Source organism: Rhea pennata, chromosome 11, assembly GCF_028389875.1.
Source record: "Rhea pennata isolate bPtePen1 chromosome 11, bPtePen1.pri, whole genome shotgun sequence".
NCBI classification, from domain to species: domain Eukaryota; kingdom Metazoa; phylum Chordata; class Aves; order Rheiformes; family Rheidae; genus Rhea; species Rhea pennata.
The window spans coordinates 15,639,186-15,662,992 of record NC_084673.1 but is presented as its reverse complement, the minus strand read 5'-3'; the positions used below and the strand labels follow the sequence as shown (position 1 = coordinate 15,662,992).

Sequence of the window (23,807 nt, the reverse complement as noted above, 5' to 3'; positions counted from 1 at the left end):
TTTCTTGAAGTTTAGGCAGGCTTTGGTAATTAATACTGTACTTGAAACCAGCCTTTGTTCAGTTATAAATACTCAGAGTCCTTGAGCAGAGGATAGGTTAACACATGCAACTTCGTAGTAGGGAAACATAAGAAATGCCTGATGTATGTTCTGTTACTTGTCATGGTGGCAGATACTGAAGAAAGATACTGTTGCCATTGCCTGCCACTGCCTGGACCAGCTGAAATGTATGGCAGAGATCTTCTAGAGGGTAGAAAACTGCACTTAGTGGAAGGAGGAATCTCTCTTCCTGATATTGGGCAGAAAAAAGGGAAGAACTGGCTGAAAAATACAGAAGCTGCATCTGAACCTCCCACCCTAACTAGGCAGTAACTGGCTTTCACTTATTAGGCTGGAGGTTTACAGTAGAGCTTTTTCAATTTTAAACCTCTTTCTGGCCTGAAGTCCATTAGACTCCAGTCTCTGCAAAGCATTGGCCTCTTTGAAAGATGCATCTTTCCACAAAGTTGTAACTTAACCATTTTTGCTTCCCTTTCGTAAAGGCGGATATAGAAGATGGGGCAGAGTCTGTGCAAGCCACAGTATCCAATGAAACATCAAATGTTACTTCAGTTAATGAAGAGGATAGTAATAGTGAAACTGCATCATCTGGATATGCTTCTGTACAAGGAGCAGATGAATCTGTTCTGGAAGAACATGCACCATCAGAAAGTGAGTATATTACTTCACCTCACCTGCCTTGTTAGGTTGCATTGCACTTTCATTGGTTATGCTATGAATTGGGGTTTTTTCTTTTTCTTTCTGAGTAACATCTAATAGTGCTTGAACACCTTGAGCTTGCTGTTTTTCAGAGTAATCTTAACCTCCTGTTTTTTAAGCAGTTGGCATTTATACTTGCTAGTTATTCTTTATTAAAGCACAACCTAAACTTGAGTAAAAACTGAACTGAAAATCTGAGGCTATTTAAAGGCCAAAGGGCCTTTTTTTTTTTTTTTTTTTTTTTTTTTGAAGATGTCCCACACCTCATCTCTTTGGAAATTACATTGTGAATAAGCAGGTGCTGCCTTGCCACTAGATCTGTCTGCTTTGAGCAGTTACTTACAGAAAGCTTCTAGGGAGTCAGTTTTGCTCTTGTATAGATGATGAATAGAAATTGCAAATACTTCATACCAAATTTCAGATTTTACAGAGGCTGAGTCATCTTTGAACACTTTCACAGAGAAATTTTACTGAGAAAGACTACTAGCTTTTTCGAATATCTTATCTTTTTAAACAAGAACACATGTACTGAAAAATTTTTTCCTACTGCTTATTTTTGTCAAGATGTGCTCAGTGTTGCAGTTGATTTTGAAAGTGTAAAGACTCTAGGTAAACAGAACAAAACTAGTGTGGTTCTCTGCTGAATTGTAGAATGGACTTGGAAAGAAGAGTAAGTGGGGAAGCTTTCAGAGGTGAAAAGGATGCATTCTGGTTGTCAGCTTTTATTTCCCACTGGAGCCATCCCTAGAAAGCATGGGATTTGCTGCCACCTGTGGGACATCTTGCTCCAGCAAATAAAGTGTATATAGGAGTGCTCCTGCTTAGGCACCTCACTAGAAGAGAGGGTATTTCCTTTAAGCAAAACATCAAAGTTAGTTTGCATTCCTAGAAGTAAATTAAGTGAATCTGAACTATTTAGATTTCACAGGCCCTCATATGTATTCTCACTCTGAGTGGCAAAAACAAGCATTAATGTCAGCCTGACAAAGTTAGTCTGTGGGGAAAGAATTTCTCTCTGAATCACTCTGTATCCTGAAACTAGTCTCTGAGAGTTATTCCAGATGCCTGTCTTCAGTAGCCCTTAAAGTCATATGAGATTTCTCAATCTCCTTATAGCTGGATCTTGTAGCCTTCACTGCCTTCTGTCACTTGATGTACAGTCTGTTTGCTCAACCCTAGTGAGGAGTGAATTCCAAAGCCTAGTGGACACATCTAGAAATAACAGCTAATAGGCTCACAAACTAATGAAGGCCAGTGGAAGAGGGGTAGTTGAGGCATAGCTTTGGATTCCCACTATTTAGGAAGTGTTGTGAAGAGACCACTGCAGTAGGCTTGAGAAGAAAAAATGTGGGTTTTCTTTAAGGTAGTGAAGCTTGCCTTAACTTGTTTTTTCTTGTTCTGGATAGATGACAACATACATCTTGTAAATAATGAATCCCAACCCTCAACTGTGAATGTTCTTCCACATCTTGATAACCCAACTTTTGAAGCAGATGAAACACAAGTTCGTGAAGTCAGGACCTAAAAACATGCCCAGCAACATGGTGAAAACCTTCTGCAAGGAGCTGCCAACTGCTGTCACATGTACAAAAAACACCATAAGAACCTGGTGGATGACTGAAACAGCAATGTTGCCTTGGAAATGTTGAGAGTAGACTTATTTAAATCATAATTACATGGTTTGCAATACTTAAAACTGTATCTCCCATGTGAAATTTAGTTTTAGCACTCTTGAGTTAAAGCTGTCTTAAGCATGTAGAGAAAACCATCAGATTTAAACACTAAACCAAATGTTCCATCTTCAGTAAAGGTTCTGTTCAGCCTTTGAGTACTTTTAAATAAGGAGACAATTCTTTGTTATGTAGTAGCTGTCTCTGCTAGGAATTGTTTGACTTTCTTTCTTTTCCTTGTGTTTTGATTTATGATTTTCATTGCAGACATTCATTTTAATCTGGTCTAATACTTAGCAGACACAATTGTTCAGTTTAACACTGTTTTACCATTTCTGTGCACTAATTTGATAGGACAAAATACAAACTAATGTCTGTCAAACTGGAATTTGCCCACAGTGTCTTTAGGTATCTGGTAAACTGATTGAATCTCTTTATCTCTCAACTCCAGTCCACCTACAACACTGTCCTAAAGGGGAAAAAGGGCTTCAGGCTGACAGGCCAAACCTGACTTGCACAATACTGTAGAAAGAACAATTCCAGGAACTTTTCAAACCTTTTAATAATAATATTAAACAGTCTGAAAGAGCCTACCTGATTTTGTGTTATGATCATCTCTAGCACCAGCAATATGCAGGAGTCCTGGCTTTGTGGAAGTCTGATATGACTTCAGGAAGACAGCTTAAAATGAAAGGATGTATTCTTCTCAAAGGATCTGCTGTGTTTTGTTCATGCAACATCAGGAAAAGAATCCAACATCTGAATAATGCTGCTGACTATTGCTGTACATTGTCTTGCTTGTGGCAGTGACAGCTGATGTCCTGTAAATGCAACAGATTATTGGAGAAGTTTTCTGCCATCTTTGAGGAGTTGAATTGGGATCAGGAGGAACACTGGGTGCCTCAATATTAAGTCTATGGCCTTGTCTAACAAAGGTAACTAAGGGCATCTTGCATATGCACTTTATTTTTATCTCTGTACCTATGGTTTATTTCTAATGCTAGTAGAACTTTGTCTGAAAGTCTACAATAAAGTACTATTGAATCTGGAGGGGAAAAGCAATGCATTTTCTTATCTGTAGTGTAATTACAATTGTTGTAAATACTTATGATTTGTATTGAACTTGAAAACGAAAATGTAAATAAAACTATATTCTGATGACCTGCTTATGACTGACATTGAATGTTTGGTACTAGCTGTTATATAGAAACTGATGCTGTTTTCAGTTATCTTAATTTGCCCCATTCCACATCCCCAGAACTGAGTTTTGAAAGGCCGATAGTAGCAGTGCTTGATCAAACTATTTGGAATAAGGACTGCTAATGTTACACAGGATACTATTGTCATATGGACTGAAATTGTGTCAAGAGACCTAAGCCCTAGGAGCTGTGCTTTACAAGGAGGAAAAACGAGTGCTTTAGGGCAAGGTTATCAAGGTTAAGCAACTAAAAGAGGTTGAAGTGTGCTGAGAAAAGGAGTAACACAAGGGCATGTGTTGTCTTGAGCCATATCCTCCCTTTTGTAAGAGGCCTCCTGGGTGTGCAAGTACAGAAGGATGTTGAGTGAGCTGCTTGATTGTACTTCTGAACTGCTGTTCTAGATGCAGGCTGGCACAAGGCAGGCTTACATGATCTCTTTGGATCAGTCAGCTTGTTACATTTCCCTTTTCATGGTCAGGTCTGCCTTTGGCATCCATCCCTTTAAAGGTATTTGTTCACTTGGTCTTAAGGCATTTTGAAAGTACTTAAATTGCAGATGTTCAGTACTGCAATGTTAAATGTAGTAAAAAGGTGTCAGATTCCTTGGTAGATTCCTTAGTAGTTACAGCCTTATGCTTCTGCTTTTTTAGCTTATTTCATAGGGAAGGCAAGGGAATGACTACATGAAGTGCAGGATTGCTACCCTACCAGTCTGATGTTGATGCTGTTTTGCAGACTTCTAAGTCCAGTCCAGGAAGCCTTAGTTATGTCCTCAATTTGTAAGTCTGAGTGTAGTCTGACTTCATTCTGAAGCTGTATTGTGCTGGTAGCTGTGATTATCTTTCTACTCTACAGCTGAAGTGTGAAGCAGAGCAAGAAACAGCCAAGTAGTAAATATAAACAAGTAAATATAAAAATAAACATTTGGTTGTTTAACTATTTTCTTTTCAAAAGCCATTTACAAGTTAATGGTGGTGTACAAGTAGTAAGGCAGTAGTTTCATGAGAATATGCTGCCATGAAATAAATTGCTGATCTTCTGTGTTTAACAGAAAAATGATTTCATTTAAAAAAAAAAAAAAAAGGGCTGGGGGGGATTCAGGTCAATTCTTTGTGTCAAAAAATGCTTTGGAATTTTTTACTTCTGATCTATGCATCTGTGGTGCTTTGTATTTATAGGTTTCAAGTCTTTCTATTTACTATTTTCTAAGAGCAATAAGCCTGCATTTTTTTCTACTGCTGATATTTCTGATGGCAAGTCCACGAGTACAGTTTCACAGAGCATTTTTTCAAGGAATGCACTGGTACTGGAGGATGTAGCAGAACAATGTAGTCAGGATCTTTGCTCATACTACAGTAGGATCAGATGCTGTATATGTATTCTGTAAAGCTGTGAACTTGCTGAGCTCAGGACAGCTATGCTGATCTGCAGAAAAATTCTGAAAGTTCTTGCAACAACTCTGAAGTACTGTAAAGGGAATAAAAGCAGTGTGCGTAACTAAGCAGTATTTAGACTACTGCTAAGCTAGGACACTTAATGTTTCTTTTCTAGTTTTGCATCTTAGGATGAGAGTCAGACATGTTTGTGTGTGTGCAGACTCTGCAAATACCAGGTATAGAGGCATTTTGTTTAAAAATGAAAGTGCAGATTTCATGCAATCGAAACCTATTACAGTGAGATCAGATCAGTTGCTTTCTCACTTTGAGAAAATGTTTTCTTATTTCACTGAACTCAGCAGAGGTTTTTCCTTTGAGAACATGGCTACGTTTCTTCCTAGTTTAGAAGGAATTTCAAGACTGCATGCTAACTTTGTATTTTCAAGTTTCTGTGGATAGCAATTGTTCCAATAGGGTTGTCTCTAGTCCTTACCTGTGCGCAGCACTATGCAACAGAGTTTGTGATATTGCAGTCTTGAAATGACTCAGTGTCTGTTTGTACATATGTTGTAGGCATATATGTTTTATGGCATAATGGACTTCCTTTAAGCAAGATGCACACAGGAGTCTGCCTGAGGATAGGGTTGCTCCTGAAAAGCTATGCAAGCTTGCAATTCTTATGCAGTGGCATTGGGCTTTGCTGTATATGCTAACATTTGAATGTAAGATGCTAGAAATAATGTGCCTACAGGTGGTAACAGTTGGTAAAAATGTATACCTCGTTTGACTTTGTTAATATTTCCACTGGGTCACGTAGACATTTCAATTGTTCTCCCCCAAAGAGAAAACAGAAGAGGTTAAGCGTCTCCTGTGTGTTTACTTGCTGCTGTCATTTATCTCTTCCCCATGAAAGAGCTCTGATCTAGACGTTTCACTCAGAAATGCTTCCATGTTCTCTAACAGAGCCTGGGAAAGAATTCCTCAGCAGGAGAGGAAGAACAGGTAGCCTTATGACCTGATACTAGGTTGCTATGGCTTTTGTAAACCAGACTATACAGCAGTGTGATTTTTATTGTTAATCCAAGGCTGAAAGAAAATAATTTGTTCACATAGAGGGAATTTTTCAGGTGTCACTATAGAAACGTAGTTACAACAGTGAGGTCTTGCTTAAAGAAAAAGAGGGATTGTCAGGAGGGACTGCAAATGTATAAAAACAGTCTGAGTCTAAAAGGCAGTTGAACTCTCTACAAAATGGTGAGATCAAATCTATCTCAGACTTTATATCTGCAGTTACCAAGTGATCTAATAGTTGGACAAAATAAATGCACGCATCCTGGCTGTGTGATTTAATGCAATTTTGTTCCATGTTTGACATGCATTAGCTCAGAAGATAGCCTGCCTTCTCGGCCAGATTTATACGAATGTTATTCCTATGCAGATTGGATAGTGCACTGCTTCCAAAGAGGGATAATGGCTGGCATTTTGGAGTAGATGAAAGAAAATCTGCTGGCTTTGACAATTTAATTTTGGGTCTTAGGGAAACTTAAGACTGAACTGTGATATTCAGGTTGTTCTGCTGTGTCCCACTGTTGCTGGTTGTTTATTAATAATACAGACAGAAGCAAACATCTGGTTACATAGCTTGGCTGTGGCTGCTTGAGGGATAACATTTCCTGGAGGCCCTTAATACAGAGAAAGAAAAATTCTGCAGCTCTAAATGGATCTCTCTTGCTATGAATGCATTGATTAAACTGTAGGATGACTGCACTGATTAAGAAAGAATTTGTGTCTATAAATAAATTCCTCCAAGAGGACATTTTAATAGTATTTGATTAAGAAGTCAGCTCCTGAGGGAATGTAAGAGAGATATCCAGGACCTTGAACCCAGGGAGAAGGAGAGAGGAAAACAAAACAGACATAGTTTCTAAGCAGAAGAATTTGTTTTTTATTTATTTTTTTTAACAGCAAAACCATCTGATTAGCAAAGTTTGAAGCTTCAATAAGAAAGTTATGTATGTCATAATGTGTTCAGCCAGTGTAAGATGCCAGGTGCCAAGCTCTGGGTAGGAAATGCTAAGGTCGTCTGTCATCTCCCCATACAATTAGCCATCAGCATTAGAAGCCGTGTTAGATTCTACATGTCTGTTTCCTATCCAAAGGCTTGTCTAATTGAAGAAAATTAAATGGCAAACACTCCCTCTGGAAATGCTCATAGAACAGCAGCATCCATGCAGGAATCATTGGATCAGTTCTGCTGGTAAATCTCCAGGAACGGCCACAGTAATAACATACCCACGGGAACAGTTAGTGCGTGTTAGACTCTCAGTCACTTCAGGTGGGCCGACTGAACAAATTCCCTTGTGAAGAACAATCTGCTAATACATCTTGAAGCTGTTTGCCTTGTCTCATTAATGTTTTATTCTTGTTAGTTACTACATGTTGGTTAATGAGTTTGAATTCATTTTTCCTTACTACTAAAGGGAGAGAACAGGAAACTTGTTGCTTCCTACTCTGTCCTGTCATAAACACAGGTAAAATGAAAACGGTAGTATTAGAGTCAAATCTATACTCAGTCACAAAGGTAAATCATTTTAATACTGGAGCTATTTTGCTATGAAGCAATGATTTTTTTTAAATCTCACACCAGTGCAATTCATCCAGTTTTGAAGACTTGTACTGAATTAAGTGTGACTGCATACTTGGTTCTACTTTCATGCCGGTAAATGCTTTCTTCTGTCATTGGAGCTGGACAGACATTGTCAAGTATCTTGCTGTGAGTGCTTGGCAAAAACTTGCCTTGCCTGTGCTCACAGCTATACGAGTGGCTAGCAGAAATGTTCTTGGGAATTAAATCCTTAGGGACTGTGGAAAGGGATGAAGGAAAGGAAGGATGAAGTGACAGAAGTGCCAAGTCTGTAATCTGTGCATAGTGTATGTGCCATCTTCTACCAAGAGCTCTAAGCAGAGCCCAGAGCAAGTGAAATGTAAATATACTGACCATATATGCCTGTTTTAGCAGCCGTTGGGGCAGGCCTGTTCCTCGAGTCCCAGCAGCAAGGCAAGCAGGTAGGGCAGTCATGTCAGGCGTTCCTAGTGATGTGGACGGTCCCGGCTCAGTTCCTTCGAGTTTTCCGTGTACTTTTTTCTGCTCCTTGGTCTGCTTGTTTGCAGGAACAGAAAAGCGTTCCTGATGCCTCAGAAGTGGTGTAAGGCTTGGTTCTGATTAGAAAATAATGTAAAAGGCAAACAGAAATATTTCTGGGGAAATGGTTGTCTCTCATTTGGGCTGAAATCTGATTTCTGCTTGGCCAAGACTTAAAATTCTTCTTTGACTAACAGTGAGAGCGCTCACTAAAAAATAAAATAAAAGTTGGATTAAGAATACCCCTCAGGCGAGGGGGTCCCTGCGTGACAGCAGCGAGCTTGGCGCCAGGCGGCTGCCGGGCGGGGCCCCAGGGGCATGGGGCGTGTGAGGGGAGGAGAAGGCCGCCTCTAGCCGCGAACCCCGGGGGCCGGAGGAGCCGGAGGCGCCGGCAGCCTCCCGCCGCGGCGCAGCGCGCGCGCCCGAAGGCGGCGGCCCCGCCCGCAGCCGCCCCTAACGGCCAGGCAGGCGCGAGCCGAGGAGGCCGCCCGCCCGCGCAGCGCCCGACGGGAGCTGTAGTCCGGAGGCGGCGGCGCGGCGCGGCCGGGCGCGGCGGCGCGGCCTACGCTTCCCGGCAGCCCCTGGGGCGGCAGCCGCCGCCGCCGCCGCCGCCGCCCTGGCAGCCTCGCTGCGTACGTGGGAGCGGGAGGCCGGGCGCCGCGGCGGGCATGGGCGGCGGCGGCGGGGCGTGAGGCGGCCGCCGAGATGTGGCTGAAGCCCGAGGAGGTGCTGCTGAAAAATGCCCTTAAGCTGTGGGTGCTGGAGCGCTCCAACCAGTACTTCGTGCTGCAGAGGCGGCGGGGCTACGGCGAGGAGGGCGGAGGCGGGCTCGCAGGTACCGGGGCCGCCTCGGCGGGGGGCTCGCTGGGCCTGAGGCGCCCCGCCGCGGAGCGGGGAGGCCCGCCGGAGCCGTGCGGCCCCCGGCCTTCCTGGGCTGCCCCGCGCCCCGCGCCCCGTGGGGAGCGGCGGGCGGCGGTGGAGTTTCCGGGGCTCTCGGCGCGGGATGGGGCCCGCGGCTGCGCGCCGTGGCGAGGCACCCGGCGGGGCCGCCCGGGCTGCGCGGGGCCTGCCCGGCTCCGCAGGGCTCCGCGCCGCCGCGTCAGCAGCCCGGCGCCTTGTGCTAGCTTAACGACCCCCTGCCCCAGCGGAGGCCCTGGCACAAGTAGGTTTTTGGCCTCTCAGAAGGGGAGAGGTTTGGAGGAATGGCCAGTCTGCCTTGTTTTGCTTATTTCTGAGTCCCTCTTCCGGCTTGAATCTCAGGCTGCTTAGAACAAGCTCATGCTCTGGTGTTTCTGGTCTCACCTTTTAAAAATAAACATATGATGGCACTTTCCTGGAAGAGAGAGTGGTGATGTACCAGGTGACTGACAGGTCATTGACCTCGGTATAATAAACTTTGTCTCATGAGAAGTTGAAGATGTGAATTTCTATTCTTGTTTATTGTCTGTTTGTATCATTGTGCACTGCAGGGACCCTGGCTACTACTAAGACCTTAGTTCTTCAAACTAGAATGCTTCATAGTATGGTGGCAGCTCTCATTGGCCCTTTTGAGGAGAAATGCCACTGGAAAGCAAAGAGTAAAGCTTCAGGGTTTTGTATGAGTTGCACCTCTCTGTTTTCTAGGCTCTCTAATTGTGTCACTGTAGAGTGAGTTATATTTAAGTGGATTGTATTATACATGAAGTTTAACTGTCTCATTGAAACATTCATTCTGGCAAAAATCCAATGTCCAAACTTCTGACTGAAGGATTTCAGCTGTAGAGACCTTGCAGATCAATGTAGGGCATCCTTCATCAGTATGTGAGCTACTTGCAGGGAAAGAGGGAAATGTTAAATCATTTCCAAATTCCCCATCCTGCCCTTCTAGAAATATCATAATATTTACAGATAAGTAGGTAATGTGAAGCTTTGGCTTTAGAACCATGGGTGATGCTTTTCAACCATGGAGGTGTTGTAGGTTAGGCTGGCTGTTCTCTGCCTTGACATCTTTGGAGACCAAAGCAAGCCAAGCTGGTATGTTGTCTTCTTGTATGACAGAATTAATTAAAAAAATGTAACTAACGTGAATTAGAATTAGGTATTCATGTTCTTCGAAGTTACGTTTTTAAAAAAAACATCTTTGTATACTTACAGCTGGTCACACTTGTCCAACTGATTTTTTTTTCCTGCACCTGAGACCTCTACTGCTAGTCTTCTGTCCTTGATGGTATTTTACAGTGCAGAAAAATGTGTGGATGGGATAATTCCTGTAGTATGCCTTCCTATCTGTGGCATTGCACATTTTATTTTTATAGCTTTTCTCATAGTATTGGGTTTATACAGGTTTTGTCTGTACAAGTTGCCTTTTTCAAGAAACTAAAATAGTGAAATGCTTCTGAATTAAGATAGGAAATATGAATAAGAAGAGTTAAATTTGTATTGTAGGTATGAAAATATTCAGACCTTCTAGGTATAAAGTAACATAATTTGCCATTGTCTGATTTTAATTTTATGTTGCTATACGTCACTCAAAGTTAGAGCTTACTGTAGAAAAAACAATGAATAGCTATTGTGTTATGAGATCACCTCAAATGTGCCGAGTAAAATTTTGTTCTGTTTCTCCTGACCAGCATTTCCCAGCTGGTGAGACATAAGGTGCGAGGTGCCAGGCAGCCCTGAGGAGCTGGGGAGCTCTGAATGAAAGAGGCAGCCAGCAGTGCAAGCATGTGTTGAGGGAAGGGAGAGGCTGGGCTGCGGGATAGGAGTGGAAGAGGAGATAAACAGTGCTGCGGGGTGAGTAGAGGTAATGGGGATTACCTGTGGCGGCAGCTGTAGCAAGTTATTCCCAAGAATGCAGAAGTCCACATAGTAATCTAGAGTGTAAGGAGGGGAGGAGAGATGTGGTGTGAGGAAGCAGCTAGTAGCAGGAGAAAGGTACAGACTGAAGAGAAAGGGATAGATGACAACAGAGATGCTTGCTTGCATGAAAGCTGGGAATTCTTGTACTGTATCAGGCTTATAAAGAAATCTGTGCTTAGATTTGTGTATATGACACTTGTGGACTGACTGTTACAGCAGAACCGGTTTGTAATCCTTTGGTGATAGTTAGCTCTTACGACTTGTGCCCACATGTAGCATAGTTCCTAATCGCCTACTAAGCGTCGTCAGTAACAATATTTTTGTGCTGTTTTTGCTTAGACTTGGCTCTCTTTCTTTAGGTGTGCACCTGCTTAGGTTTACATTTCATTTGCTTTTCTTTCTTAGACCTCACCTAAGGTTACGGATATCTTAACCTGTTTGACTGGTTCTACATCCTGATAATTCGGTGTAGTAGACTATCCCCAAATAGTTGCTGTGTGTCTAGCAGTGCAGTCTTGTGACCAAGTCCTGTCTGGCCATTGTGTCTTTGCAGAGGTGCTATGGGCAGGCGGAATGGCCTGTGTGCCAAAGCACAGTTACGGTGACTCAAAGCCTGCATAGTGAATGCATACACTGTAACTAAGAAATGGTTACAGTGAGATGAAGCATGTTGGTCACAAAAATGTTGCTTTAGTTACAGTTTAGACAGGAGCTTAATTAAAAAACAGGTGTTTCTGGAGTAGTTATATAAATGAGTATTTACTGTCACAAAATACCGATCTTTCACTGAAACATCAGAAAGCAAATTATTTGTTTTCTGCTTCCATTGTTTTCATTTGCCTTTCTGTTTGAGAAATTTAAGTAAAATGGAACTGAGAGAGAGAAAAATTTCTTGATAAAATACATGGTTGCAACTAGTCTTCCCAGCTTGCTGTGTGTTCCATGCTGGGGAAAAAAGGGAGTTCCTTAAGGCATGGAAAAGTCCTGACACTTCAGTCTGGATTTCTTTTGGCAATTATTGCAATCCTGAATCAATAGAAGGACCCTGCTGGTGCAGCTGCTCTTTAAAATATATATCTTGTTGTCTGCATCGTCCCTGGCTAGCTCATGAATAGGAGGTGGGAGGAAGGGGACACAATGCACGTGTGCTCTGCGGAGAATTTTCTTCATCTACTGTCTGTCCAAGGAGTCATGTTAAAGTGTTACCAAGAAGTGGATATCGATGATGATGAGCTTCGCTCTAACAGAATTTTCCATTGGACCCATTCAAAAGTACTTGGTGATCTTTTCACAAACTTACAGAAATTTATTTTAGTAGGAACAGCAAGTAGGAAAGCAAGGAGATGAGACTCGGGCTATGACTAAGCTCAGTATGCAGCAAAAATGGTGCTTACTTTTCAAAACATAAGGGTCTATGCTGTGGCTTTCCTAAATATAGCCTATTAACATAAATAGCAGAGACCATTTATACCTGCAGCCACTTAGCAGACTGAGCTTTTTCTGGGACTTACTTGTAGCAGATTCCTAGCTGTGATGGGAATTGAAAGGTAAACCTGCTTTCTTCGTTAATAAAGGTCTTGAAAGATCTGTGCTGCGTATTTTTTCATCTAGAGCAAAGATTATTTTGCAGTGCATGTATTTGTGAGCCAAATAGTGCCACTGTCTTACAAAGCATGTTTATGACTGGGGATGGAAGGCAGGAAAATGACTAGGGCGTAATTTGGAGGATATAATCCTTAACTTCCAGAGTCACAGCACCAAGTGCACTCTGGGTGCACAGGAGTCGCCACCCTTGGAGATGTGAAATCAAACTGCCAACAATTGCGGGAGGTGTTATGGTTTGCTGAAGAAGTGGAAACTGTAAGAGCAGAGGGATTGGATGTGAGGCTGAAGATGCAAAGCTTGTGCTCCACCAAGTCCTCAGGATAGCTGCTTTCACTTACCAGTTCGGTCTATAGCACCATGCCACATGCTTTTGTGAAAAAGCGGTGTGGCTTACTTTAGAAATAGTCATTAAAAGTACTGGAATCCCTAACAGCCTTGCAAGCTTCATCTGTGTTTGTTTCTTTTGGCAGGAGCAGACAGCACTCTCTGTATGGTTGCAGAGTGTAGATATACCACTGGGCCAGAGAGTAAAGAACTGTGACTAAAGTAGTCTCCTCTACTTGGTCCTTAGAGGTGGTACTGCAGTGTTTAAACGTTGCAGGAGTTCTTGTCACCTCTGTGTTTAGCTATGATTCTGTACTGAATTCTCTGTCTCTTTCATTATATAGCTTTTTAGCTGAACAGAAGCAAAGAGAAGCAGGCACTGTGATACCTGTGAAACTTTTCTCTGTATGTACTTAACAAGGAGACTAATATTTACCATTTTTCAGAATTGTACTTCTAGTTTTCCTACTTCCCAGAATATCTTTATTGCCACAGATACTTTTACATAAGGGCTTGGATACACAGCTTAGTTCAGTGAGTTGCTGGTGTCTTTCTTACCTGACTCCTGACCATAACTTATTTAATTTGCAGTAGATAGAGATGAAATCTTTTTCATTGAAGGCTTAAGCTAACTTATTTTACATCTGTAAGAACACCTACATCTCAACTCATGCTATGTAGTTCATTAAGCTGAGGTTTCTTAGTTGTGAGATCAGGTTCATTTGAGGAGAAAGAAGAAAGAAAAGAGACTTCTGTGCTTAATTTGAAGAAATAGGAAAAAGTCTTGTTCACAAGCCGGCATTCATGTATTTTAAGTTAAATACACTGAGATGGTGACTTTTCATGATGTATTATGTATTTGGATCTTAGTTTACCTAGTGAAGATTGTGCTTTAGTCTCTCTCTCTCTCTCTCTCTCTCTCTCTCTCTCTCTCTCTCTTTTAATACCCAAAATGCTCTGTAAAACAATTTGCCCTTCTGAAATGAAGCTTTAGCCTGTCTTTGTACATATATTTTTATTGCAGTAGGGATTTACAGTTGGGGTCTCCACATTGTAATTTGGCAGTACTTCAATGATTAATTTTAACTTGACATATATTTCTCCCTTTATGTTATGCACTGAACCTGGAAAAGCGTAGTTTGTGGAAAATATATAAGATATGCTATGTTTCTGCTGATAGCTTTGGTTTCAAAGAACCTGCATTTTCTGGTTTAAAAAGGTTTTGTTGAAAAATGTAGTCTATTTAAACTCCAGCTGGTTTACTTAAATTCTTCTTTGCTTGCTCATGCAAAGGATTTCTGTTTCATTTAAATCTTTGTATTGCACATACTTAAAATATTTTCTATTGATTTTACTCCTTACTGTTATTTCTAGGCATTGCATTATCTTCAAGATTTATTTTTCATTTTAATTCACAGTTTACTAACAGGTTGATTTTATGTTAGAAAAATAACTGAAAAAAATGTTTAAGGTTATTTTAATGTCTTGTATTTCCTCAGACTTAAAATTCTAATTTTCAGGGCATAGCTATTCAAAACCCCTCCTAAGATTTCTCCTGGATTTCTTGCTGCGAAGCGTTATCTGTAGGATCCTATTGAGTACTGTGAGGTAGTCAAGAGTTATATGCTGAAAGCTTAGGAAGCTTTCAGAGCTGGTTTCATTTCTTCCATAATACTGTCTTGAGGTATAACAGACATCTGATCAAAATGAACAACATTTACTATTAAAAACTTACTCATCTTACAATATTTTTTCCCCTTTGGTTCTGCTGTGATCAGCCTTTGAATTCTTCAGGTCATAGAAACGAGCAGTTACTATCAAAATAAAGCTGGCTGTAGCTGCAGAATATCACTGTCTGCAGTTGCAACTAAGAGTGAGGACTAAACTGTACGTTGAAGTGGCTGCTTTCCAAGACCTTAGCATTATGGATCTGACCAGTGTTGTGGTAATACAACAGTCCTGTTTGTAAGGAGCTGTTACTGTCTTACAAATATTTTATGTCTACTAATATTTTATGTCTACTAGTATCTCCAGTCTAGTAAATCAGGAGATACTGGTACTTTTTTAATACCATTAATTACTGATCATAAAACTGCTGTTAAACAACAAAGGAGAGAGCAGGCTTCTGCTAACTTTGCTTCAGAATAATAGCACCCTTCTAGAAAAGGGTAACAGAAGAATCTCAGCAATAAAAAAAAAAAATTTAACTGGCAGCTATGGCAGAAATACGTCTTGAGATTATGGGATGAAAAATACTGTAAAATATAAATATGAGTACTCTTTTGATATACTTGGTGAAATAAATCTGGAAGAATGTGATGGTGTTGTCTCCAAATTGCTAAGTGCCAGGCAGTTATGTAACATATCAGGCTTTATTGCAATAACTTGGTAAAACTCAGAGCAAAATTCATTGCTAATGCATTTTGGTGCAGATCTCTGCAGCAAAATAATGGGAGGGTGATCGTGGGGAAGGCGATGATCCAAGCCTTTACCTCTGGTACATTGCTTTATGTTAGTGCTGAATCATCTGCACTGGGCTGGGAATGTTAGTTTGAGGCTGCTGAGAAAGTTTGTTTCCATTTTTTGATATTATATCCGCTAATGTTGATCTTCTGTCAACCATATGTTTCAGAGACTTGTGGAAAGAGCATATCCTTAGTTCAAAGCTGTTCTGTTTTCTTTGCTCTTTATTTCCTAGGGTATTTTACCCTATTTATTTAAATATTTAGGGTGTTTCCTAATTGTTTTACTCAAATAACTGAGAAATTTAAAATGTTTTCATAAAAGCAAAAATTTTTTTTCCTGTAAATATGCATTGCTGTCTATGTGCATAGCTAAAGTTGTGCCTCAGTGTGAGTCTAGATGATGATTTGGGTGAAATCCTCACTGGAAGCCGTGGAGTCTCACTTTGAGCAGAGGTAAGAGTAGAAGGTGTATGATCTTCTGGTTGTCCCCGAATTGGTTGTTTGAGAGCTGCAGGTAATGTTTTTCATTAGCAAGCAATTTGCAGACACGGCCTAAGTCACTTTTTCCCATTGCCTTCATTATGGAGAGGTTAAGTTAGTTCTTTTCTGTAAATGCTGTAATTTGTATAATCTTTGTTGGCTCTAAGGGACTGCGATGGGACTTTGCAATGTAATATAGCTCTGTTTATGCTTCCTTAAATTTAATCTTAAATTTACAATGATAACAATGTGTTGGTTTGGAAACTGTTACACTGTTTCCTGAATCTCCTGTTTGGGGAAGAGGACCTAGTACTGAATGTACAAGATTTAGATGCTTTGTGGTACTGTGCTGATACAAAGTAGACAACTTTTTTATTACTAGAGATATGTTTTCGCAATAAGGAATTCTTGAGGAATAAGAATTCTGGTCACCTGGATGAAAACTTTTCCTGTTACCTTTGCATTACGTCAGTGCCTACTGGCTGTGTAAATTTTCAGGCCTCACTCAGCTCAGCTGGATTTTTTAAATAGGTACTTATGAATAGTCTGTAATAAACTTAAATAGTCTATATGATTGTCATGTTGCGTTAATAGCAATAATTAAAGCCCATAAATAAATCTGGCTGTCTTTATTCATTTGCTTGTGACAAGTGTTGTAGTTTGTAATTCGAGTTGTGCTCATGGAGACTTTCTCTTTTAATATATCCATCTACAAATCAATAGCTTGAATTAGGTGCACCTTTGAAAGGTTTTGTTAAGATCTTATCTGGCAGAGACCTGCAAGTGACTTCATTTTGCCAGGGGCAGGTTACTTCCAGTGCAGTAATTGGAAAAAACTTGGGTGAAATCCTTGCTCATTGATTCCAAATTTTAGCTATTTGGAAAAGTAAGCCTTTTCTAAACTCACAGTGTGGTGAATTTACCCATATTTAGTTCTTGATCCTGATCCAGTGCCTGTTAAGGATATTGGAGAGCCTTGCTGTGGCTTTCTTAACACTGCATTAAAATCAAGCAGTAATATATCCTGAGAGGCCACAGAGAACTCCCATTCTGTATTTTTCAGTGTTTATTCATTGGAAGATGAGGTTTGGATCTCTGTTCTGTACTGATACTTATAATAGGGATATTGTTGTGATATGGGTAACAGTTTCAAAAACACAGATACCAAAGCAATAAGATCACTCTTGGCATCTCTTGTTCAGGGTTCCTAAGGGACCACAGATAACTCGTATACTTCCCCTAGAAATTACTGATATTGTGCCAGGATGAAATGACTATTAGAATTATGTAGTTCAAACTTAGAATCTCAGCAACTGAAAAAAGGGGTTGGGAACACAGCTCAGCAGTCCTTGTACCCAGCATGTGTTCTCTGTTCACTAAAATCAGTACTTCTTAGTACTAAAATCAGAATCTTGGTTGGAATCTGTTCTTATTTGGTGTTTTCTGAGTTTACCTTTTTAGGAAAACTCTTACCTGAACACCTACATGGTGGTTGACTGGAAAACCTTCCATTTAACATGGGAATGCTCTACCATTCTTCTGTATTATTTGTTGTTCGTAGGAAAGTGTTAACATTAACCAGCTGTAGTCATTGGCCGGATGCATTTCAGATGACTGGGAATCCTTTAGGGAGGCTGCTGTGTTGTTTGGTTTTTGGCTAGCATTTTTTTTTTTTTTTTGGCCAGGAATGAGTAACTCGAAGTAAGGAATTTATTCTACTTTTAAAACCAGTGGCTGCTCAAGAAGCCATAGAATTTGTCATTTGTAAGGCTAATAAAGCTGGTTTGAATTAGCTTTGTTGTCAAGGTGTTAATAAAGGTAGATGTATAATTTTTGAATAGTGCTAGCTACCAGTCTCTTGTTCCCTACTCCTGTATTACCTGATTTTATCCTTGTAATTATACAGGTGGGTTTTAAATCTTTGCTTGTAACCCTGGGTATGAATCATTTTTCAATAGACTTGTGTGAGCAGAATTAGCAGAGTGCCAGTAAAACTCTCAGCACTGGTCACAGCTCCCTGGGTGAATATGATTCTTGATTTTTCCCAATGGGAAAAAGCAATAAAAGGGAGCTCTTGCTGAGATCCGTGGAACAACTTGTAGTTACAGAAACCCTGACTGATAATATGATATTCAAAAAAAATTTGTAGCTGGTAGTTAGAGCACATTTAGCACGATGGTAAGAAGGTGTAACTTTACTGATTACTTGCAGGTATGCTAGTTACCAAAGCCATGAAATTTGTAGTTCATAATGTAGCGAGTATGTCACCTTAAGCGCAAACCTGGAGTCTTTATCATGTTCATGGACAAAGCAGTACTGGCAGTAGAAGTTTTGAAGTGACTGATATTAACCTGCTACAGTTTGTTGTGTCTAAAATCTAATGACCTTCCAAATAGATACTGTTTGGGCATTTTTGGGAGGACTGCTTTCTAATGCAGTGGCGTAATCATCCCTTCGGGCTTAGCAGTTGTATCAACCTCATAAATGGTGACTAATGTCCTTGTACCATGTATCATATCAGAAAATGATATTAGGAAAATGGTGATAGAGATAATAAAACATCTGCTAAAGCAAAGACAACTTTGAGATGAGCTCGATGTTGTGACTCATTCAGTAAGTCAAAGTGCTTTAAGCAGACATAAATGTTGTATTATCTATTCAGTGTCTGATTTCAGTTATAAACTATAAAAAACCCCTCTGCTTTGCAAGAGGAGGTGATGTTTATGGTCACTTACAATCTATGAGTTGCAGACAACACAAGATGATGTTTTTGATTCATGTGATTTACTGGTCTTTAGGTTTGGGATTTTTTATTATTATTATTCACTTTCATTATTTTGAAATGAAGCAAAATCATTCTGAAACTTGAATAGCCACAGTAAGATAAGTTGCACAGGTCCTGTGCTGGAAGTGTATCCATAGGAAAATCGTGTTCTGAAGATGACTGTCTAGACTTGCTCTATTTTGTATTACTATACTTCATTGTATTTATAGTCTCTCATATTTGACATTTTTCAGAATTAGAAAGAGGGTTAATGGAAAGAAGGTGGAATGAAAGGTGCCAGAAGCCATCAGAAAAATTCTGAAAGAACTTTTGATGGATCCAGTTGAAATCATCTCAATCTGTTGCTTCTATAGAATATTCAAAGCCTTAATCAAAAGATAACTTCAGTTACCTACAAAAGGGTACATCGAGGTGTCCTAAGGGATGTATTATCCTTGCAAACAAGCTATTTTCCCTGTAGCATTTTTTCAGAATGTCCCATGTCCATGATCTCAGCAGATTTATGAAACAGACTTTGCAGCATCTCTTTGGGTATCTGCATGCTTTATTGATGTTATTTTTCAGTTTTCCTGTAGAAGAAAAGCTATGTGCGATTGCCCTAGTCACTTTGCTTTGTTTGAGCTTTCCATTTATGTGGCCATGCTAGAAGGATGCAAAGCATAGGAAATACAGGAAGAAATTATTGTGGCTTGTATTTTTGTTACTGTTGTAATAAGAAGAAAAAAATTTACTTGCATATTGGGATCTCAAAGCTTATATTTTTTCTCTATGGGTTTTTCTTCCCCTTTTAGAATTCTTTGCTTCTTAGATTTGAAAGCTACTTTAAAAATAGCTAAGCTAACCTCTTTTGCTGCTGTACAGGAAGAAAAACTTCTGCAGTTAAGATAAAATGCATACTCACATGTTTTATCAGGATTTTTTCACTCCTTATGGAGTAATGAAGTGTGTCTCATTAATAAAATTATTCTGTGATCTGAACTCTGTGTAATAGAAGTTAATTTAGCATCTATTGGTAAGAGGATGGTGTAGCCATTGTATTTTGCATGTATAGTAAATGCTGGAATAATGCACTTTAATATTCTTATGCTTGGGATGGTAGGATGAGATATTAGTTTTCCATATTGCATGTACGAGTCATCTGATAAACTGTTTATAAAGAATGGCAGGTATTTTATAGCTCTGTATTTACAGTATGGAGTGTGTGTATACCGAGAATGAGCAGCAAAACTTCTATATGTACAGAAAATAAGATATGCTATTCTTATTTGAAAACAGTGGATGGTATTTTTATAAATCAGGCATAAAGGAATTATAATTTCCTTTGACTGGAAAGGAAAATAACAATAAATTACTGAATGAGAGGTAGTTCAAATGCCACTTGAGCTCATTGAAGGCTTAGAGGTGTCATATTACTTTCCAGCTTGGAATCTGGATTGTTATCGCTTCCATGGGCATCTCAAAACATTCCCGACCTTCAGATTGTGTTCAGTGGCTTTCACCAGTTTAAAATGATACCATCTCCTCAAAAGGTCCCTCTGGGTGCACCTCTTGATTTTTTTTCATTCGTACTTAGTTTCTCAGAGGTCAATATAGAGTAAGTCTTTACTCGGGTGGCATTCTTGTTCGCTAAGTAAGGAATTAGAGGTGAGTGTACATTTAAAAACCTTAGTTTCACTATGCTGTACACATTTTATTTTTCCAATGCGACAGGTCTTCTTGTGGGAACCCTAGATGCAGTGTTGGATTCTACATCAAAAGTGGCCCCATTTCGCATCCTGCATCAGACACCGGATTCTCAAGTTTACTGGTCCATTGCATGTGGTATGTATTATTATATAGAAGTTAAGTGAGTTTATAGAGTGAAAAATGTTCTTTTAGTCAAGGTACAAAGGAAGGGATTAACATTTGGGTTAGAGCAATCTTCCCTTATCCTTATTCATTCTAATGACCTCTAAATTATTTTAAATTATTCTGTAATGGTATAGTGATGCTCCTGAGATTACAAACTTTTGAGATTGACAGCATTACATGGTTCCAGTTTCCCAGAATGTATCTATGGACTCTTCGTATTATAACTTCAGATTACCTGCTTTCTGTGACAGTCCTTGAAGTGTTGTTGAAGGGTCTTGGTGCTCTCTTAGAATTAACAGTGGTACAACCTTTTCCTTTGCAACCTGTTTAATTCTGTTGAGTCCAGTGGAAACTGTTTAATTAGTCTTTACAAAGTAATTTAGAAAGAAGAAATTGTTAATGTTGTGTTCTTCTTCAGGGGAGCTGATGGTACGCAATTATACTGACAGTTTATTTGTGAACACTCCTGCAGAGGATGAAACCGCCAACTAATTTGTACTCTAGACTCCCTTCATTCAAACACAGATAAATGCTTCCCTCCCTTTCCTTCTCCCTCTCCCCCGCCTTCTGATGGGTTGGAGAAAGCTGCCTATCTTTAAAGAACTGATTCAGTATTGAATTTGCTGGATCTTTATTGTTGTGGTTTCACTTGTATCATCTCTGCTCTATTATCTGTTACTGCTGGCATACTTTGTAACGGTATATGAAAAGGATAAACAGAATTACAGTAACAATTTTGTAGTTGGCTTACCACATTTCATTGATTGTAAAAAGTAACTAGTGGGTAAGAGTTTTCCTTTGCACTTAAAGTAAAATACTAATCTACATATCTTTCTGGAAAGCTCAGATAAATTAGGTTTTTCTTTGCTATGAAGTTGCAGTGACGTTCAGTATGCAGTAGATGGTAGCTCTCTGAAACTAAGATTAAAAGTACTGTAAAGTGAATAGAGTAACAGACTTGCTTTCTCTCTAAGGATTTTAGAAATACAGTTTTTGTATTTTGGAACATTGAATTTGTCTTGGCTCTACAGTTCATACAGTCCTTAAGGTTATTGATAACAGGGTTTCTAAGTTCTTCTTCTTCTTGTATGTATGTAAAGAAGTAGAAGAAAACGTTCTTTATTCCTGTGTATTGGGGTTCTGGAGGGTCCAGAATAAAATAGTACTAATTCTGGAGGCGCAAAAAGTTATTTCAAGGATTATTCAGCTTGTATGAGTCAGTGATTCTTTTCTTCTGGGATTAGGAATTAAATTGGGTGTATGTTCTCCATCCGAGATGCAGCTATGCTTCGGTCCTCTTGTGAAACCTTATGACTGCACGAAAACACTGCATTGTTGGAAATTGCAATGTGAGCAGGATGTTATTGTAGATAGAATGACATTGTTTCTGAATTGTGGTTGCCTAAACTTTGTCACAATTAGAGAGATAATTAAAGTGTGTATGAGATAAAACCATGACTTAAGTTGAGCATAAGTAAGTAGTAATTAAGTTGTTTGCTATTGGCAGCAAAAATGTTTGTTTCATGTATCCAAAAAGAAATCTTTGCAACCTTCTTGGTTACAGTGATGTATGCTTTACATCATTACATTTATTAGAATTTTTTTTGCATGGTAGATCTGCATCTTGGAATCCTCCTCCAGGAACTGGTTGCCCACAGCTGAGAATATCAGAGGCCCAGATTTAATTTCTTTACTAGTCTTAGGAATTTGAGCACACATTTGCCACCTTTCAGGGTAGTGCCCTACTTGTTAGACTGGGTGTGTTCTAGTGATGCTCTGCTCTCTGTGTTGGGGAGGTCCTGCTGTGCTGAGAGCGCTGCACTGTTGCTTCAGATAGGGAGAAGTCCACTGTTCTCTTAGTCTTAGTTTTGGATGCTCTTACAGGGACTTTATAAATTTGGCATTCTTGCAACTTAGCCATTCTGAGCACCTTTACTCAACTGAAGACCTTTGAGAAGGCAAGTCCGAGTACTGCAATAAGTCATACAGTACTGACAAAGCTGAGATGCTTCCAAAAGCTGAGATGTATAGAGCAGAAATATAGCTGCATAAAGAGCTTGAAAGATGAAAACATAGCATACATTTTTAATGTACAAGAGTTGGACAATAGAATTTGAGACTTGTAATTTCAACTTGTATATCTAAAATAGTTTTTGAACCTAGAACTTGCTGAGTTTTCTCTTGATAAATTTGAGTCCTATTTAGCTTTTTTTTTTTTTTTTTTTTTTTTTTTTTTAATTAAGTGATTAAAATCTGTTTTAATTTTAAGAGCTATTACCTTGCCCTTTCAAACAGGAACCAGCAGAGAAGAAATAACAGAACACTGGGACTGGTTAGAACACAATGTTATGAAGACTTTATCTGTATTTGATTCAAATGAAGATATTACGAGCTTTGTCCAAGGAAAGATAAGAGTAAGTAACAGGAAAGGACAGCACTGTCCAGATGACTTTAAATAGTGGTTTAAAACTGAAGATAAATTATTTCACAATATATATTGATAATGCCTAGTAAGTATATATGGGTTTTTGTGAAGGTGTAGCTGTTCACTTTATATATCCTAAATATTTATAAATTCTTGTGACAAAGTGAGGAAAATGCTCTTGTTTTCAGATGAGGAAATCTGAGGCTGTGTCTTACTTAAGGTTGTGTGGGAGACCTACTAGGGAGTGGTTGGGTTGTGTGGAGACCTAGAAATAGCACATTTTATTTGTGACTGTTTTGTGTTTTGATCATCAGACCATTCTTCCTGTTTGAAAACTTACCTGTTAGGAGCATTCTGTATTGTATGTATGCATCTGCATGTATGACACCTACCCACAAGGACACGTATGTAAAGTAACTGCTTCTTTTGTTTTAGGGTTTGATTGCTGAAGAGGGGAAAGGTTCTTTTGTAAAAGAAGAAGATCCTGAGAAGTTTCGTGAGGGTCTTATGAAATTTGAAAAGTGTTTTGGATTACCTGAGCAAGAGAAGTTGGTTACTTATTACTCGTGCAGTTACTGGAGGGGCAGAGTGCCTTGCCAAGGATGGCTTTATCTTAGTACCAACTTTCTTAGCTTTTACTCATTTTTGTTGGGAGCAGAAAGTAAGTAAGCTCTGATGCTAAATGTAGTTCCTTAATATTTTTTATGTATTTTTCAGATTTGACAGAATTCTTCCTATGTCCTAAGTGAGTTATTTCACATATGAGCAGATTTCAACACAGAGCAGAAAAAAAAAGCAAACTAAAAATACTCTATGGGAATATACACATTTGGAAAACTTACAACACAGTGTCTGTTAACCTTCTTTCTCTATATAAGGTTCATAAAG

At 39.5% G+C, this 23,807-nt stretch overlaps 2 protein-coding genes across 6 annotated transcripts in view; both read left to right on the top strand.

The window, feature by feature from the left end:
• Window positions 1-3,590, top strand: part of RNF128 (ring finger protein 128) — a 46,269-nt gene extending 42,679 nt beyond the window's left edge. For both annotated transcript variants that reach the window (XM_062584545.1, XM_062584544.1), the window contains exons 6-7: window positions 543-711; window positions 2,166-3,590. In XM_062584545.1, the coding sequence (XP_062440529.1) occupies window positions 543-711; window positions 2,166-2,284 (288 nt within the window). In that variant the 3' untranslated portion in view covers window positions 2,285-3,590. The remainder of the gene's footprint in view (window positions 1-542; window positions 712-2,165) is intronic.
• A 5,179-nt stretch (window positions 3,591-8,769) lies between these two features.
• TBC1D8B (TBC1 domain family member 8B) overlaps window positions 8,770-23,807 on the top strand; it is a 42,591-nt gene continuing 27,553 nt past the window's right edge. For all 4 annotated transcript variants that reach the window (XM_062585113.1, XM_062585112.1, XM_062585114.1 and 1 more), the window contains exons 1-4: window positions 8,770-8,981; window positions 20,354-20,464; window positions 22,790-22,908; window positions 23,355-23,580. In XM_062585113.1, the coding sequence (XP_062441097.1) occupies window positions 8,852-8,981; window positions 20,354-20,464; window positions 22,790-22,908; window positions 23,355-23,580 (586 nt within the window). In that variant the 5' untranslated portion in view covers window positions 8,770-8,851. The remainder of the gene's footprint in view (window positions 8,982-20,353; window positions 20,465-22,789; window positions 22,909-23,354; window positions 23,581-23,807) is intronic.